The sequence below is a fragment of the Strix aluco genome, chromosome Z (assembly GCF_031877795.1).
Source record: "Strix aluco isolate bStrAlu1 chromosome Z, bStrAlu1.hap1, whole genome shotgun sequence".
NCBI lineage: Eukaryota > Metazoa > Chordata > Aves > Strigiformes > Strigidae > Strix > Strix aluco.
This window is the reverse complement of record NC_133971.1, coordinates 26,995,824-27,015,967: the sequence shown is the minus strand read 5'-3', so window position 1 is coordinate 27,015,967 and position 20,144 is coordinate 26,995,824. Positions and strand designations below refer to the sequence as shown.

The 20,144-nt window shown below is 39.5% G+C and overlaps 1 protein-coding gene across 1 annotated transcript in view; it reads right to left on the bottom strand.

Annotated features, from left to right (window-relative positions):
- The window catches only part of ANKRD31 (ankyrin repeat domain 31), a 71,027-nt gene that overhangs the window by 25,885 nt on the left and 24,998 nt on the right, over positions 1 to 20,144 (bottom strand). Inside the window, exons 11-17 of the mRNA XM_074812036.1 lie at positions 17,959 to 18,103; positions 12,139 to 12,200; positions 9,292 to 9,838; positions 8,482 to 8,733; positions 3,170 to 3,355; positions 2,334 to 2,476; positions 187 to 346 (exon numbers count right to left, since the gene is read on the bottom strand). Of these exons, the coding sequence (XP_074668137.1) occupies positions 187 to 346; positions 2,334 to 2,476; positions 3,170 to 3,355; positions 8,482 to 8,733; positions 9,292 to 9,838; positions 12,139 to 12,200; positions 17,959 to 18,103 (1,495 nt within the window). The remainder of the gene's footprint in view (positions 1 to 186; positions 347 to 2,333; positions 2,477 to 3,169; positions 3,356 to 8,481; positions 8,734 to 9,291; positions 9,839 to 12,138; positions 12,201 to 17,958; positions 18,104 to 20,144) is intronic.

Genomic DNA, 20,144 nt, shown 5'->3' with positions numbered 1-20,144 from the left:
CTCATGTATTCCATTTTTCTGAAAATAAATAAATAAATAAATAAAATTCATGAGTTTATTATTAATTGATTTAAAAATATTAGTGCCAGGCAACATGCAGCTCCACAAATCAGCAACATTCTGATGTATAGTTTTTCCTTAAGACTACAGGGTAATCCTATGATTTACATTACAAAACCAACATACTTGTAACTTCCGTAGTCTCAACAGGAACTACAGACTCCATAGCACTGTAGAAGTTCAGCAGTTCTCTCATTTCATCATCACAAGCTTCATCCAAAGCACTTTTCCCTGAACCATTTCTCTCACAGGGATTTGCTCCATGCTGTAGTAGAATCCTGACTGCCTATTGTATATTATTATTATTTGTATTGTGATAATTCTTGTGGATTTATAATACAACTACATGTGTAGTATATATATCATAAATCACAAATAATAAAGATACAAATAAGATATTCTAAAACCTGTTACACTTGCAATCCAAATTAAACAAACAGGTTTAATTGGCTATTGTCAAGACAGACTTCTATCTTACACTTTTAATTTTCCCATTAAAATACACAAATAATTCACAATCTGTCATTAAACCTATAATCTTTATGGTATTGTTATAGAGCAAAATTACAAAACTTCATATATCTACATTAAAAGGAACTTGTCAATTGCACTAAGACCAAAGTGCAGAGAAGCGGATTTTTTTTTCTTTAAGTATTTAATAGTGGTTTTGTTTTTTGGTTACATGCACTGATGATTTTTTTTCTGATTTGCAAATCTGCTTAATTGTAAAATATGGAAATGAGATTAGTTGCATCACTACAATCATCTACCCCCTAAAATACAGATCATATCAAAGTGTTGATGTGGTCAGAGCTTGGATGGTAAAGAATCTTCATACATATGATTTCTCATCTTTAGGATTTCCTCTTCTTTCTTACATTCAAAGTGTGGTTAAGTATCAGAAAGTATCATAAAAAGAATACTCTCTAGAAGTTCAGAATCTTCTCCAATAGTTTTCCCTCACAATACCAAATAATAGCTTATATGTTTTCAAGAACCCTACTGCTAGTTTGGCACCAGGCCTATGAAATCATCCCCTTCATTTTATCCTTGCTCACAGAAAAGATAAATGTGATAAAATATCAGCTCTTCTGATGGGAACATAAGTGGTATATTTAAGCCAATCTTGCATCACCTTTTTATGCTCAGTTCCCTTGAACTCACTGTGCCAAACCAACGTTTTATTTATTTGTGTGCAGTGCTGGGCCCCACAATTTAAGAAGGATGTGAAGGTCCTTGAATGCCTTCAGAGGAGGGCAACAAAGCTGGTGAAAGGGCTGGGAGGAATGTCATGTGAGGAGCAGCGGAGGACTCTGGGTTTGTCTGGTTTGGAGAAAAGGAGGCTGAGGGACAACCTTATCGCTCTCTGCACCTTCCTGAAGAGGGCAAGTAGAAAGGGAGGTGCTGATCTCTTCTCCCTGGGATCCAGTGATAGGACAGATGGGAATGGTTCAAAGCTACAGCAGGGGAGGTTTAGACTGGACATTAGGAAGCAATCTTTTACCAAGTGGTCAAACACTGGAACAGGCTTCCAAGAGAGATGGTCAATGCCCCAAGCCTGTCAGTGTTTTATAGGCTTTTTGACAATGCCCTTAATAATATGCTTTAACTTTTGGTCAGCCCTGAATTGATCTGGCAGTTGGATTAGATGACCGTTGTACACTCTCTCCAACTGAAATAGTCTATCCTATTCTATGGAACTGTGGAGTGGTTTGGGTTGGAAGGGACCAGTTAATGAAAAAAAATGGTTGATTTTTAAACAGCAGGCCTAGGATTTTTTTCTTTACAAAAAATAAATGTTTTACAATGAGGGTGATGAGACACTGGAACAGGTTGCCTAGAGAAGTTGTGGATGCCCCCTCCCTGGAACTGTTCAAGGCCAGGTGGGATGGGTCTTTGGGCACGCTGATTTAGTGAAAGATGTCCCTGCCCACAGCAGGGGGGTTGGACAAGATGATCAAATTGCAAATGCTCAATTTCAGTTTACTTTTAAAAAGCCCAATATGTGGGAGAGAACTAGCGGGAGTTCCTGAATTTTTCTGATTTGTCCACTGAAGTGAAAAAGTCAATTAACTGTACAATTTCAACCGTCACTATCAAAAAATGCTTCTAATTTTGATCACTTTAAAGAACACTGGTTTATTTTCTAAATGCAAATCTACACTAAAATTATATCAGTAACTCTGACTTTCTTTATTTAAACCAGGATTTTGCTTTTCTGACCCTCTGCTGGAAATCAGGCTCAGGAAATCTAATGCAAAAGAAAAATGTACCTCCAAATAATTGCCAGAAACAGCATCATGTATTGGCAAAATACCATCCAGACTTCTGCTGTTAACATTAGCACCGGCTTTCAGTAATTCTAAAATCACTTCAGTAAATCCCCCACTGGAAGCTTCATGAATCGCTGTCCAACCTAATAAAAGCAAAATGACACATACAGGATGCATCTGATTTGGAAAGATCCACACAGATCACTAATTAGCGATTACACATTTTGCTGTGTTCGCTGTACTATAAGCAACGGACTAGTTTAGAGAAAAATGTATCCAATATTAAGCAGAAAGATACTGTTTACTTTTCTATACACTACTGAAAATAATAAAAGAAACAAAACAATAGAGTAGAAAGACTCTAAAAACTCAGAAGCATAATATTAATAGTCTGATTTCTAATCCCACTGGCATTTTATAATATCAAGTCTGCCACGCATGCAGAATAGAATACCATCCATTCTGAGACTATAAAAACAGAAATGCATTATACATTTAGAAATGTGTAGAAAGAAGAAAAATAATCTTGTCACCTGATTTTTGTCCTCATTTCCTAAGAAAATGAGATATGCGTGAATGTACTTCACACGTGTATATATTCACGTGCGTAAGCATTAGTTGTTCTACCGAACTTTCAAGTTCACATTCCATGCTGAGAGAAAGGCTGCATTAGGTCCATGCTGAGACAAAATCCAGGGATTCACTGACTGTGCTTGCACTTGTTGAATTACTTCCTTCCCTCCTCACAATTATGTCATAAATCAAGAATCCATAATTGTATTAAAATTACACAAATTGTATAGTAAAACTAGCCCATAAGAGAGTAATTTTCAAACCTGCATAGTCCTGTTCATTGACACAAACTCCAGATGATATCAGAGTTTTCACCAAAGACAAATCTCCTCTCTTAGCAGCAATATGCAGCGGAGTTTCCCCTTTTGCATTTTTCTTTTTCTTCTTTCTCCTACCTCTTGTATTACAGGTACCAATTAGAGCTTCTTTTCTGGTAGACAGGGTGAATTCTAAACACATAATATTGGGTGTTCATTAGGAACCACAAAAAATGTTTCATTACAAAGAATTAAGCTTCATAACTCATTTGAATTAATGTAAATGTGTGCAGTACTGTTGCTTAATTGTTCAATAACATTAACTGACTACATCAAAAGATTAGAAGGTACTGCGCAACAGCTCAGTTAACAAACAGACCCTATGCAAAAGAATTTACAGTTCAAATCTAGGTACCTTAACAAGGGTACAATGACTTAGGGATCAATGAAAAAAGCAAAAAGGTTCAAGTTTTACACTGTATAGAGGTAGGGAGTATGTTATGTTTCTCCATGAACTGCTTCCAAGTTATCAGGCATGCCTGCTAAATATATACAGTACATACATAAAGGTATTTAAGAAACTATATAAAAGCAAAGACTTGACCATCACCTCTTTTCTGTTCCTAATTCTGTATCAGGGAAGAGATAGGTTTCTACGTAAGGTAGTTTTACAGCTGTGACATGAAAAAGTCCTGTAGACTGATTACAAATCTTTGATTAATGTCTAGTGACATGGCTGAACTGCCTTTTAATTAAAACTGTGCAGGATTGGACCCATAATTGTAAATAAACTTGATTAATCCTTCTCTTATTGGTTCACAAAGCAAACAACATCCACTTTAAATTTTATCATGTGATCATCAGACAGGTGCTAATTCTGAGGCTTTAAGTAACATACATATCAAATTGTAAGAGATACAAAGAAAAAAACAGACTTTGAAAGTGCTGATTCTGCTTATAGAGTAAGGACAAACCCCTCCCCAAAACTGCTACCAAAAAGACAGTGTGTATAAATCTTCAAAAGCTCTAGCATGCATGTTAGGGGATTTTTTTAACTCCTGTCCCTGCTGTTAAAATACTGTGCTATCAGGTTTTTTTAGGAGTTCACTGTGTTCTTTCTCTGATTTCTTGAAAATCTGTCCAAAATTGTCCAAAAAAATGAAAGTGTAAGGTTTCAAATAAGTATTTTGCAACTCTTATCTGTTTAATTATTCCTATGAACAATTAATTAGTTGCTGCATCCCAAGCATTTCTTCTTCTAATCAGACAAGCTGTCTTCTCAAATAATTTCAGTTATCAGTATTCATTGCTATCAAACATCTTCCATGATTTGACAGATGCCTTTTTTCAGGCTCCTCCTACGTTCCAGAAAATCTGCTTTTCCAAGGTTTCCCTTAAGGTAAACTACTGAGCTTGTCATCCAAAAATGTTTGGAAGAACATGAAAGCCATACTGCAACTATATTAAAGACAGACATATAGTGAGGATATAACCATATGAGTTTGAAACTAGCTTGTTCAGGCACTGCTGCAGTCAGACTATGGCGCATGGAGCTCACTGTAGGCTATTCTAACCCGTCAGGAAGCATTCAGGTGGCCCTCTTTGCATTGGGGTGCTTGGCACACACCATATTGGCAAACAGAAGAGCTAAAGAGTTTCTTTTTTAAATGAACACCAAGATTCCAGACCACATGGAGGGGTCACGTTATTGAAATACTCTTCCAATCTAAGACCTACTTTTCTGTGAGATAATGTACTGTGTTTTGTCTAAAAGCTTCTGGGTCTGAACTCCCAAAGCAATCATCTGCTTTCTGGTTCTTCCTTTTCTTCCCCTTGGATTCATGGGAGAATTGTCCTAGGGACTCCTTAGAGACATAGGAGAAAAAAAAAGTCACACAACAGCCCATTAAGCTAATGACCCTTAGCAATATCAGCTGCAAGTGAACAGAAATAATTGCAAAGTTTTCCAGTTAAATTGTCATGCACAACAGTTTTCTTCATGGTTGTTAGGAAATATTTGCAAAAGCATAATGGGACACTGGTATGCGAATCACAAAATACTGGTTCTCTGTGGAATGCATTGCCAGGTGGGTCACAAGCAGGAAAGATCAGGAACTTGGCAAATACAAAATCCAGTCAGCACATGTACAAAGATAAAATGGAGAGATTACAGTAACCAGAAATCAGACTAGATTAGGCTGCCATACCTCAACAACTTCAACGATATCCTCCTTCAAAAAGACATTTGAATCCTTCAGCATTGGACTATGAGTAATTCTTTCCACAGACTGAACTATAAGAAAAGAAGCAAGCTGTCTGGACCTTACTTCTGTATAAGCAGAATAGGAATGTTGAGAGCCTAGTAAGTGACTGACTGTAGATGGAAGTGACACTGCATGATTTAGGAAGAAAAGATTTTTATTCAAGAATAGAATAATATACGGAAGACCACTGGGACACAGGAACAATCAGATGAGATACAAAAGCCAGTTAATGAAGAAAAGGCATGAGACAGCAAAAAATCTGAAAACCCCACAAATCAGAAAACAGTATCCCATCTTCCACTTTTTCAGCTGCAATCTGAAGTGTCATTGCCCCTGTCTCCAAAGCCATTAATGACTTCAACTGTATGAAGGTGTTACTTTCTTGCATCACCTCTCAAACAGCAACATTCTCCTGGGATGAAAGAAATAATTAAATTTTAGCTGAATAAAATAATACCTGAAGAATCTCTTTTGGGTGAAAAAGTAATCTGTGAAATCCTATTCCAGAGGACACCAAATGTAAGACACATGTTTGGAATAAAGTTTTTTAAAAATCATAATTGTATACATAGGAGACAAGATATAAAGGAAAAAAATCCAAAAATATGTTAATGCACACAGACCTTATTATAAAGACTGAGCAGGAATACAGGGGCTACAAAAAGAACAACTCTAGGGAAAGGAATAATTTCTGTGTTCAATGTTTATTCTTCCAATAATTAGCAGTGGACGATTACATGTATCAGATAGGCCATGGATTTTTTCCCAGAATGATGTAAAAAGGCATTCCTACAACTGAAGGAATCAGTTTGGAGATATGAAAGCTAAGTACTGACACTGCCAAATACTGGAGAGCAGTAAGTAACAAGAAGCACCTACTCCTTTCCTTCTGCTTTCAAATTCCAAAAGAAAACACAAGCTTGCAGTCCAGAAACTCAAGAGAGCAGGAACTTAAGATGGGTTGAAAACTAGCAACCACCTGAGACAGGAAGAGGAAACAGTATTCTGTACAGCTGAAGGCAGAAGAGAACAAGAAGAGTGTGACTATTAAAGAGAAAAGGATCAGCAAGAACTTCACACAGTTTCCTGAATGTTTTTGTCATGTGTTACAGGACATTGCAGAGATTGGCTGATGACTCCTTAATTCAACTTATAAGACTAGTGACCATCCGAAGTCCCCAAAGAGAAGGATGGTACTAAGCAAACAACAAGAGGTAAACAAATGAGTATGTTGATAATATGTGTGCAGATGTATTTGTCCATATTGTGTGTGCCTGTATGGGGATGTGTGTATATATTTGTTATACATATTAAGTATACACACTGTTATGTATACCATTTTTAAAAGCATTTAATGGATGTAGGAGCATGAATCCCATTCAATTTTCAAAATATATATGATATACTTAATGCTAGCATTCATTTATATCCCACTCAAAGGCAACTGAAGTTTGACCAACAGACCCCAACAACACATAACCTCAGTCCAAGGAGGAAACTACATTTTTTTGCTGGATACACTTGGAAAACATAAATCAAATGTTATATCCACACACAAATACACATGCATTCACACATACTTCTGTAAACCTATGCATATAAAAACCACATTTTCTTATGTATGTATATACAAGGCATACATTTACACTGACATGGTAGTTACTTGGAAGGGCAGCTTTCACAGAGCTGGAAGCAATTGTAAATAAAAAACAGTTTGAAGAAAAAAATGTCATCAGAAAAATATGAATAATAGCTAGGAAGTATTTCACAACATATTGCATACTCAAGATGAAAAGCTGCACCGATTCAAAAACTAACCTGGCTTAGGAAGGGAAATAGAGAGCAACAGTAAATGAGAAATGAAAAAAATGGGAAGTGAATGATAGCAGATACAAATAATGAGTTGTAGAAACTGCTGTGGAAAACAAAAGAATACAAGGAGATAGACACAGACAGCTAAGGTCCTAAGAAGGCAGTATTTTAAGATCTATTAAAAACAGAAAAAATAATTCCCAAACACTTAATTGCTAGAGAGAAATGGCAGAATTGTCTAAGATAATCAGAAAAGACAAATACTCTATTCCATATCAAGGCAAAGGTACACAAGAAAGTCCTATCATCTAATGACACAATTCTTTTCATTTCAACACAAGTTAAGGAGAATGTTAAATGATCTGAGGATAAACATTTTTGAATCAGCAGTCCAGATATATTACATTTAAAAGTTTTAAGAGAGGAGGGATCCCATCTGAACTACAGGCATTGCTTTTAGTAATTCTTGAGTGCTATGGTTCTCTTTGGTTCCAGAAAGACCCAAAGTACAAAAGATGACTGCCAGCTTTACCAGAAAAGCAGTAAGTGAAAAATACTTGATGGTTATGATGAGTAATCAGTTGAACCAGGGCTCTATTGTAATGGTAAGGTTACAAGACAAATATAAGTCTTAGACATGCGATAAAACTGCTAGACAGAAAGCTGTACATGCAGGCAGAAAAGAATATAACTACTGGAAGACACTAGCTCCTTATTGTCATGTAAGTAGATTTGTTTCTATACTACAGCTAACACCAAATGTACCAGTACAATCAGAGCCTATGTTGATTTGTGCCTGACAAGGGTATAGTCTATAAAATATAAGTGGATATATGTATGCAAAATATATGGAGAGCCAGTTTTCTTCTTTGATCTGTGATACATAAAATGGTTAACTGAGGATCAATTTAGTGTTATTTTAAACTATCATTTATATAACATAGCTAACTAAGGATCAGTTTAATGTTATTTTAAGCTCTCAGTTATGATCCTGCATCCCCTCAGCCACAATGCTGAAAGACCACTGAATGTAACATAAACAAAACAGAGAAATTATGTGCATTCTGTAAAACAGAGTACAGAAGTGCTAGAAATATTTCAAGTACTTGAAACTCACTAGAGTATTTGCTTAACATACTACCTATATTTTTCCAAACTTTCCCTCATGTACTACAAAAAGCCTTCTTCATGTATGCCTGTAAAAAGCCCCACCGTTTTTATAAAGTTTTATTAACTTTTCACCTGATTTCTTGGATGTTTGCTGTTCTGATGCTTGACTGAATTGTGACTGATTAGATGAAAGCTTGATTTTGTTGCTACTGGAACATGAGGCTGCTTTTTGGCTTGGCTCTTGAGGGTCTAATCCTACCCCTTCCATTTGGAGGTATTCTGTTTCGGTAAACTGTGAAAGCACGTTGGTCTTTGCATTTCTTTCTTCTCCATTTTTTTCAGTGCCTTCTGTTCCATTTACTCCATCAAACACTCCTTCATCTGCTGGTTTAACAAGAGGACTTAAGACTATCTATGGCACAATACTCAGTAATTTCAGAAATTGTAACTGATAATAAAATGAATGTCAAAATGACCACATAGCCTAGATTAAAAAAATGCCTGCAGTAACTCACTCATTTTTTGAAAACACTTTAACATAATAAATCTTTTATCCACTATTCACTGTACATTCATGTACTGAGATTGAATCCAAAACAATTCAAAGATTCTTTTGTGAAAATATGACCTTTATTGATTCTTTGGTAGTAAAAAAAAATAAGGTACTTAAGAATTTCATTCTAATTATTGTAATGACCATTGTGACCATTTTGGTAAATACAGTGGGGACTTGGATATAAAACAGCCCCCAAAAATACAAAGCAAAAATTACTAACTTGTTAATCTGCCATAGGGGACTGTACTACAACACATTCCATGTGTCTGCTATTTATTATGGCAAAATACATTCTCTGGAGACCAACAGCTGGGTTTTTTTAATAAAATACACAGAATGCTTACAACAAACTCATAAAATAATTATTTTCAAACAAAACATGGCACCTGTTTTCTGGAAGGTTTCTTTCTGCATATTTTCCACAGTCTGAAATGAGTAAGGAGACTTTCTGTCTGCATTAACACCAAAATGCAAATCTGCTTTTGAGTTGGTCTCCTGAAGATACTCTTTCTTTTGTCTAATTTGAATTGCGTCCTTTTCATAGAGTTGTAAAGCTATAGGCTCAATCTCTAAACTACTAGCCTTTTCAGTTGCAAGGTAACATCCTTCAACACTTTCTTCTCCTTTAAGCAGGATCCTCCCTCCTTTCTCTGGTTGTAGAGCCCTTTGTTCAGTGGTGCTCAGTACACCACTGGTAGAATTATAAGGACTTCCAGAAACACTTTCTCCATTAGTAGTTGCTAAAAGCTCATGTGCTAACAGTGTTTCTGCATTTGGTTGAGGTGTCTGTTCAGTGCAGCTGGTTCCATCTTCAGACATATCAGTATAAACGTTTTGCATGTCATTTACAATAGTCTGTTGCAGTATGTCCACGGTGTTTGAAGCTGTAAGATTTGCACACGCTGGTTCTGAATCACCTGACCGTAAGGAAATCTGTTCAAACAAAGGCAAAGAGAGTTTAACTTAAGAGTCAATCCATTAATTTTGTTTCCATCAACATCTGATTTAACTTGATTTGTCAAGTTTTGCAAAGAAATAATTCATTCTGAAGGTGTTCTCATATTGGTATTTAGATTTCTGTCACTTGAACTACTAGTGTTACTCTGCTTGATACTCTGTTGATCACTGTCATAACTCTTGACTTTCTATTGTAACTTCAAAACAGATACATTGTGAGAGGAAATCAAAGCAAGTAAGTATTGACTGAGAATACAGTTCTGTTAAATCAGTAGTCTGAGAATGTCATACAGACACTTTTTCTGGTGATCTCCTCCCCTTTTACAACAGAAGTTGCTGAGCTTCCACCAGTTCTGCCCTTCTGTAAATGGACTTTCACTGTTAGGACTGTTGAATTCATGGTTCCTGTTGCAATTCTGACTTAGCTCAGTTTTCCTACAACATTACCTGGGATGCAGCAATTACAATTAAGAAACAGCAACACTGTGGCCCATTTCATTAGGTCCAGCATGAAGGAAATACTTTTTTGTAATTTAACTGTTCCTTGGTTTGTAAGTGGACCTAAACATGAGGTTCATCTAACATGAGATTATTTCTGTAGAGTTTTACTCTTGGCTGTTGCCTCTGCTATAAGAATAGCAGATCTATTTGTCTTTTTGGAACTTGTATTTTTTTTTTCCATTTGGTTTTCTGCCTTCCAAATCCTGAAGAACTTTATTTTTTGTATACTTCACCAAATTTGTTTTACTGCTTTGCTCATTTTTAGCAAAACTTCCATTGATGCTTTAGTATTATCATGTTGAACTGTGCCATCTGCATTAAATTATATCTACAAAACAGGCCATATACTGAATTTCATTTTCTGATAAATTGCTTTATTATATACTAAAAGAAAACTGTGCTATTATAAAATTAACTGATATCCTCTGCCTGTGCAGCTTTTTAAGACAGCAGGACAAAGAAATTAAGGAACTAAGAAATACGTGTATAGAAATGTAAAACTTAATGAGTGAAATTCAATGATAAATACTACTGAAGTGCTTTACACTTTTATTTATTTATGAAAATTGAACTGGTTTTGAATTAGTGCTCTGCCTTTAAAGAATTAAAACTACACTGCTTCTGTGGTCATATACCAGATCTACAGTTTCGCATTTCTAGCAAACCTGTCTGCAATGATTCTAGGAAATTATAAAGAAAAGGAAATAACACAGCAAAACCATGCAGAATTAACTCATGGCAAAATCACAATAAAACTGCTCCAAAGGCCAATGACTAACTGGAATTATCCTGTTGATTACTTTGTATCTGGAGATAGAACCAGAACACAAACACTGCAGCAACTCACACAACCACTGAAATCAACAGTTACACAGCCATGGTAACAGGTTTTCCCAATTAAAAGTTCACAACACCTTCTACTTGGAAAATATCCTTCATCAATCAACTAATGTTTTAAAGTGTAATCTCAGACTATACACCATGGATGCTGTTATAGTGTAACATTTCTAAGGACACTGTAGACTGCACTACTGTGAGTAACAGGAACAGTTACCGTAACTATGTAAAACTTCAAGGAACAAGAATAAAGTGTGTGTGCACACTGCATTTTATGTTTCAGATATCACTGTTCAAACGGGAGAAAACGAGAGGGTGACAGTGCAGCTTTTAATGCCAAAAGCTGTTGTGCTATATGCAAACAAACTATGATCCAAGTGATTGACCACCGTGTCTTGTCTCCATGTGAGGCACTAGCTCCCACATCTTACTGAGATCTCACAGCATAACTGTGGAACCCCTGTGCAATACAGTGGCTCCCTAACCCCTTCCTATTGAAACTGAATACAACCTACTACATAAAAGCAAGAGGCAGCTACCCTACTGCTCAGTATCTTGCAGTTTCAGTCAGGTTTCTCCAAGTACAAAGATGTACCGATATACCATGCTTGTTGTAAATTACCTCTACAGCACTTGCAAAAACTCAGCAAGAAGCACTGTCCATGAGAGGCAGCTGATTGTCTCTGTCTTGCATCTTCATGAGGCTGCAACCTATCCCAAGTACCAGTAAGGATTAGCAACTGCTTGCCAAAGAATTGGTGTAATATTGAGTATCACACTGTTTCAGTCCCTCCTGGGTATGAAGCATCTAGTACATTATGTGCTGATTTTGAAACATATTTCAGAAATAGTTGTCTGCTTTGGTTTCCTGAAGACTGCTAGCAAGCCCTCAATAGTTCAGCATCAAATTAACATCAAGATTCTTTGTAAAGATATACCTGGTGCAGGTTTGTATCCTCCACACTTTGAGTATGTAACATATTCTTTGAATCACCTCCACCTGAAATGAAAATGGAAGACAGAAAGAAATTAGAATTGAAGAGAGACCATAATTCTCTACATACATACCACCTTGTGTCCACAACCTTGTGTATAACAGTACTTACCACATTTAGCTATCCAGAAAAATTATCAAGCCGTAAGAGTTTTATTAGAAACTAAAAAATATCAACATATAAAACATATAGTAAAATCCTAGAGGCTGATCTTTGTTGCAGATGGCATCTTGTGCAAACCAGGACAGGTGAGACTTTCAAATTTTTTTTAAAGATTAGTGACCTGAGCAATTATTTTTAAAACTTAAGAGGAGTTACTACATCTCCCTAACTTCTAACAGGCTTCCCTGATCCCCAAGAGACTTTTCTGAAGCCAGTGATGGTGTGATGATAGCCTAGCTTACATTTTTTCCTGTACAGTGTTCTTGGGCAGGGAAAGGGATGGAATCACTAAAGCCAAGTCATTGGTGTTAAAACTGGCAGGGATATTCCCCAGCATCAATTCAGTACCTTGCTAGTGGTTTGTTTTAGCTTTCCAGCTACCCTCTCTGCTGGCAAAATGGCATAAAGAGAGTATAGCAGCTACCTAGATCTTACCCAAGATATTAATTACTTACTTAATCCATGCAACTCTATGCATTTATTTCTGGCCAAATCTAGACTAGCTACACCATATTGAAAAAAATCTAGCTCATGACCCTTTGTTATTTTGTACTGCAATATGAACCCCAACCCCATCCCTAAGATTCACCCAACAACCCACACTGGAACCAGACTTAAATTTAACAGGCATTTCATAGCATGGCAACTCTTTCTCCACCACTTCAGGGAATCTGGCATGTCAGATGTTAATGCTAGCCTTAGGATCACTGTTAGTCCACTGTATCCTGCCAGTCTTAGTCCTGAATTAAGCCCAATGGCCCAGCTGTTGAGCACTGATTAAGCGAAACCTTAATCCAAACAATAATTTTGAATATATTTTTAGCCCACCAATCTTTGTAAGGCTCAGAATATCTAGATGACCTTTGGTGGCTGCAGACCTAACCTCTAATCATGGGACCTCCGAAACACAGCAGTTGCTGTCACGCTAATCTCATACAGTACCATTAACCTTGATTTCACTCACACTTGAAGTCAGTAACTCTGGCTTCAAATTTGCTGCCCTGACTCTAAACCTCGACCTGCTGGCCACACTTCTCTTGATGCAGCCCAGGATATGGTTGGTTTTCTGGGCTGTGAGCACACACTGCTGGCTCATGTCCAGCTTTTCATCCACTGGTACCACCAAGTCCTTCTCCGCAGGGCTGCTCTCAATCCCTTCATCCCCCAGCCTGTATTGATACTGGGGGTTACCCCAACCCAGGTGCAGGACCTTGCACTTGGCCTTGTTGAACCTTCTGAGGTTCACATGGACCCACTTCTCAAGATTGTCCAGGTCCCTCTGGATGGCATCCTGTCCCTCAGGCGTGTCAACTGCACCACTCAGCTTGGTGTCATCTGCAAATTTGCTGAGGGTGTACTCGATCCCACTGTCTATGCCATTGATGATGATATTAGACAGTACTGGTCCCAGTACAGACCCCTGAATGACACCACTTGTCACTGATCTCCATCCAGACATTGAGCCATTAACCACTACCCTCTCAATGCAACCATCAAACCAATTCCTCATCCACTGAACAGTCCACCCATCAAATCCATCTCTCTCCAATTTAGAGAGAAGGAGTTGTGGGGGACTGTGTCAAAGGCCTTACGGAAGTCCATATAGATGACATCTGTAGCTCTTCCTTTGTCCACTGATGTAGTCACTCCATCACAGAAGGCCACTAGGATGGTCAGGCAGAACTTGCCCTTGGTGAAGCCATGCTGGCTGTCTAAAGTCACCTCCCTGTCCTCCATGCGCCTCAGCACAGCTTCTAGGAGGATCTGTTCCATGATCTTCCCAGGTACAGAGGTGAGGCTGACAGATCTCCTTTCTGCCCTTTTTAAAAATGGGTGCAATGTTTCCCTTTTTCCAGTCACTGAGGAATTCACCTGACTGCCGTGACTTTTCAAATATCATGGAGAGTGGCTTGGCAACTACATCTGCCAATTCCCTCAGGACTCTGGGATGCATCTTTTCAGGTCCTGTAGACTTATGTACTGCGTACATTCAGGTTCCTCAGGTAGTCACAAACCTGATCTTCTCTTACTGGGGGAGGGACTTTGCTCCTCCAGTCCCTGTCTTGCAGTCCATCCACTCAAAGAGGTGTGGGAAGCAAGGTTGCCAGTGAAGACTAAGGCCAAAAAGTTGTTGAGTACCTCAGTCTTCTCCTCATCCATTGTTACTAGTTTGCCAGTTGTGTTCATTGGAGTGGGTACATTTTCTTTGACCTTCTTTTCCTGGCTGACATACCCACAGAAGCCCTTATCATTCTTTGCATCCCTTGCCAAGTTCAGCTCTAGCCACACTTTGGTCTTCCTGACCCCATCCCTACACAACTGGGCAGCATCCCTATACTCTTCCCAGGAATCCTGTCCCTGCTCCCACTGCCTGTGCATTCCCTTCTTGCCCTTCACTTTGACCAGCAGGTCTTGACCCATGCATACTGGCTTCTTGCCTTCCTTCTCTGATGTCTTACACCTGAGGACCAAGAGGTCTGGCGCTCTATGGAAAGCACCCTTAAAGATCACTGTTCCCTTGTCCTGAGGGCAGTTTCCCAGGGGGTCCTATTGATTAACTCCTTGAACAGCTGCAACTTTGCTTTTCTAAAATTCAGGATCCTGACTCTACTCTTCACCTGACCCACATCCCTTGGGACTGCAAACTCCATCAATCCATGATCACTGCAGCCCAGACTGCCTCCAATCTTGACATCACCGATTAGCTCACTTGTGTTGGTGACCATCAGATCCAGTATTGCATCCCCTCTGGTAGGGCTGTCTATTACCTGGCTTAAGAAGTTATCCTCAATGCACTCCAGGAGTCTCCTGGATTGCCTACAGTTCGCTGTGCTACTTTTTCTGCAGATGCCTGGGTGGTTGAAGTCCCCCAGCAGTGTGACAGCCTGCGAGCACAATGTGTCCTGTAGCTGGAATATGAAGGCTTTGCCAATAGGCTCCCCTTGATCAGGTGGCCTGTAGTAGACACCAGCCATGAGGTTCCCTTTGTTGCCTCAGTCTCTAATTCTTACACATAAGCTTTCAATCTGCTTGTGGCTGTTCTTCAGAGACAGCTCTTCACAATCTATCCATTTCTTGAGAGAGGGCAACCTTTCCACCCCTCCTTCCTTACCTGTCCCTTCTGAACAGCCTGTACCATCCACAGCCACACTCCAGTCACTGGAATCCCACCAAGTTTCAGTAATGGCAACAAGGTCATAGCTTTCTAGCAGCATGGTGGCTTCCAGCTCCTCCTGTTTGTTGCCCATGCTGGGTGCATTGGTGTAGAGGTACTTCAGCTGGGCTGTTGGCCATGTCACCTTTTCAGCTGAACACACCTTAATTCCTTTGAGGTATTTCCCTGGTGTTTCCCTGATGGCTCCTACTACCTCAGGAGCCCCTGGCTCATCTCCCTAAGACTTCATGCATGCTCCAGTGTACCCAGCATGTCTCAGAGCAATAGGCTGAGAGCCCTGTTGTGGTTTGAGCCCAGAGGGCAACTGAGCACCATGCAGCTGCTCACCCACCCCTTCCCACTCAGGAATGGGAAGGACAAAATAAAGCAAAAGGCTCAGGAATCGAGAAAAGGACAGGGAGGGGTGACTTGCCCATTACAGTCATGGGCAAAAGACAGGCTCCTTAGGGGAAGAAAAAAACCCATCAATTTAATTCAAACACTAACAACAACAACACTACTTAACAGACAGAGTAGGACAGTGAGAAGCATTACCACATCTTAAAAACACCTTCCGCCATCCCTCCCTTTTTCCCCAGGCTCAGTTTTGCTCCAGATTTCTCTACCTTCTCCCCCTCAGCAGCACAGGGGGGCAGGGAATGGGGTTATGGTCAGACTCGCTGCTCCTTCCTCCTCAGGTGGAGGAATCTTCACATTCTTCCCCTGCTCCAGTGTGACATCCCTCTCACGGGAAACAGTCCTCCACAAACTTTCTCTGACTTAAGTCCCTTGCATGGGACGCAACTCTTCCCAAGATGCTCCAGCGTGGGTCCCTCCCACATGTTGCAGTCCTCCCAGCACCGAACTATAACAGTGGGGGTTTCTTCCCATAAAGTCCTGGCATTCTTCAGGTGCAGTCACCTGTGCCAGTATGGGGTCCTCCACAGGCTGCTCCACCAATGACCTCCATGGGTGCAGGGGGACAGCCTGCCCTCTCACCCCAGTCTGCAAGGGGGTCTCTGCTCCAGTGCACCTCCCCCCGCTTCCTCCTCCTTTTTTCCACTGACCTCTGTGTTTGCATAGGTGTCCTCCTCACAACTCCTCCTCACAGCTCCTACTCCTCCTGCCAAGTTCCCCTTCTTAAACATGTTATCAGAGGTGCAGCCACCATTGCTAATTGGCTCAGCCTTGGCACAAAGGCAGGTCTGACTTGGAGCTGAGGGAGCTTCGAGAAGCTTCTTACAGGGGCCACCACTGTGGCTCCCTCCCTCGCTACCAAAAATCCCCACCACACACATAAACCCATCACAGGCCCTCACTAGCACTCCATCCCTCTAACCTTGGTGTGTCATCCCACAGCTTGTCACAGCCAAGCCTGATATTATCCCCCTCCCCCTTCAAGTCTAGTTTAAAGCTCTGTCAATGAGCCCCTCTAGTTCGTGAGCAAAGAACCTCCTCCCCCTTTTGAAAAAGCTGAACCCCATCCAACCCCAGTAGGCTTGACTGTAGACCATCCCATTATCGAAAAACCCAAAATTGTGGTGGTGACACCAGCCACAGAACCATGCATTAATAGACTGGGTCTGTCTGTTTCTTCCAATGTTGCTGTCCACAACTGGAAGGATAGAGGCAAAAATTACCTGTGTGCCAGATTCCTTTACCAGCTGTCCCAAGGCCCTGAAGTCTCTTCTGATTGCCCTTGGACTAAAGTTGCATCTTCATCACCACCCACATGGATGAGCAATAATGGATAACAGTCCGAGGGCTGCGGACTCCTTCCAGAAACATGCCACACAGCCCACATAGGCCTATGGTGTCCAACAGTCCTAATTCTAACTCTAATCAAGGCTTACCTTGTACCTGCCCCTGACCAAGCAGCCTCTTCTGAACCTTAGTTCCTAAGGCTGTACAAGATCCAACACTTGCCTTAGCCAAAATATTCACCTACCAACCTCTTGCAAACTCACTAGCTATTACCTGTTGTAATAGCTACCCTAGTCCCAGACCTAACACTAGCAGTTAAGGCTTGGCAACCCATAAGATGTAGATCTAATCCTAGATCCTTCATTTTTAATCTTACAGATCCTTCAAAATTCAGCCTCTATGCCAGTTTAGAACCAAATTTTATCCCTGACTCTAAGCCACACCTCAACTACCAGCAAGTCCAGCCATGCCCCATCTTACATTTAGATAAGCAACAACTATTGTGCTTCACACTTTCATTTCAAATTTAAAGGTAGCTTCAGCCCAAGAAAAAGCTGGACATCATTATCTTTTATACATATGCCAATGTACAGCAACTGTGCTGGGTAAGGAGTGCTCACTGATACTTGGACATCAGACAGCAAAGCCCATGGAATTACTAGCAACAATTAAGGAAACATAGTGCAACAGATGTCCTGAATTTCTGCATTCAGTGGTGATATGTCAGAATAATTCTCTCCTACCTGATAGTGAATTTCTTCTGGATTTTGCTAAATAGCTTTTAAGCAGTTTCCTCATAGACGAGTCAGAAACTTCTTCAAATGCACATCTTCCCATCTCATCTTTTAATAAGGGATCAGCTCCATACCAAAGTAATAACTCTGCCACCTAAAAAAATAAGTTTTTCACATTGTTTCTTTTTTGACAGTATTTTCCATACTCCTTCCTCATACAGGCTTCTGTCTCTTATACTCCACAACATGATCAACTAAAACCAAATCTAAGGTCTATGACAAATTATTGCTCTCTATTCTAGTTAATATACCCCAAACAATCCCCTAGATGCACCATTATCCTATAGTCTTATTATTTTCATTTTTATAAATTCATTCCAGTTATTAACCTGATGTCATTAAGCCAAGGCCTCCCAGAATATTGGGTAGGATTCATCCCCCCCATAGCTCTTAATTGGTGGAAAATAACAGGTGATTTTAGGCTATAAATTGGCTTATCTATTTAGGAAAAGATAAATTGTGTTCTTGGTGTGTCTATTGTGACTCCTGTGACTGCAGAGGGAAGCTTTGACAGGTATTTCAAATGCACAACATACACCTAGTCAAATGAAACTCACTCAGATGGGCCTACCAACATTATGATTTCTATACAATAATTCTATAATTCAATAATTCTATACAAATATTCTATAAAGTCTGATTCTGTTGTTACTCAAGAAATTATCACTTTAGCAAAATGTTCCATCTACCTCTGCAGAATACTTTGTCAAGACATGAGAAAATTACAATCTGATTATTTCCTTTCTGTGGGTAACCCTGCAATCTTATTCCAGCACTAGCGTGGTTTTACTTGCACCTCTGCCTTTCTCTCTTCAGCATGTTATCAGTTCAGACTGATAACTCACATCCTTCACCCATGTGTCATAAGTACCTCATTACTTCTAATCACATTGCTGCTGAGAAAATTGCTACTGAAGTTTTCTCAGTTCGTACATTCTACTAACAACAGAGCAAATAAAAAAGGTTTTAATTCACAGCAAAAACCCTCTTGGGCTCAACATGTTGTCCCAAACCTATGGATTTTTCCAATGATAAATTCTTCCTTAATGAGATCTTTACTACACATCACACTTGCATGCAGTCCCCCTTAACCGTACTATTAGGAAGTCTTTTGTATAATTATCATTCTTCTGAAATAAGAAATCAATTTTGCCGTATCACAAGCGCAGACAGGGATAAAGCAGTCAAAAGGTGTGCTCCAATCTACAATAATAACTTCACACAGAGAAGGTAGCTTTGAAATAAAGAGATTCAAATACCATGTTACCAAAAGTCGTATTACTGAATCATTATCACTATTTTGTTGCTCATCAGAAGCAACAAAAATAAAGCCTTGACAGACCACTGCAGTGATACAACTATACCATTCCTGAGTAAATACAGCGCTACCCTGTGGATATACCAGCTCACATGACTCTAACACAGCTCTGTGCTGAACGATGTTGGTGTGCCCCAAGTGACCTAGCTGAGATCATTGTTCTTTCAATAACATTCAAGTTGCTGAGCCCTAAATATTACTTGTGGAGATGCAGAGTCCTTCATGCATATCCATGGACATGGTGTCTTAGGTACTTTCACAGAACTCAGATTTCATGAATCTGCAAGTGTGATCGACAAGCTCAAAACCAACCTTGGGGCTATCAAGTCTCAGAGAAAATTATTAACCAAAAGCCTACCCTTCCTCTTTCCTCCAGGGAGACTTGGGGAGAAGCACATTAAGTCTTCTCTCAGTTGTGAAACAGAAAGAGAGCAAATATTTAGGGACAAAACTTATTACACCCCACAAAAAAATTTTAAAAATCTTGGAAATCAATAAATGTTAGGCAGCATATGTGCACTTCTAGAGAAAGAAACAGGAAGCAGGTAAAAGGGACATACAGAACTCCTACATAAATCTGGGCCACCCTAGGAACATGCACAAACAGACAGGCAGAGGGAACCAATGCCTGACTGAAAGAGGATCCACAATTCAGACATAGGCTTATGAAACCACAGTATTTGGCAACAAAACTTAGAATTAATTCACAATGACTATTCAGTTGACTTTCTGTTTAAGACCATACAAAATATAAAGTAATGACTTCGTAACTCTCCATGCTATGTGTTAATACACAAAAAAATGCCTGTGTGCAGCT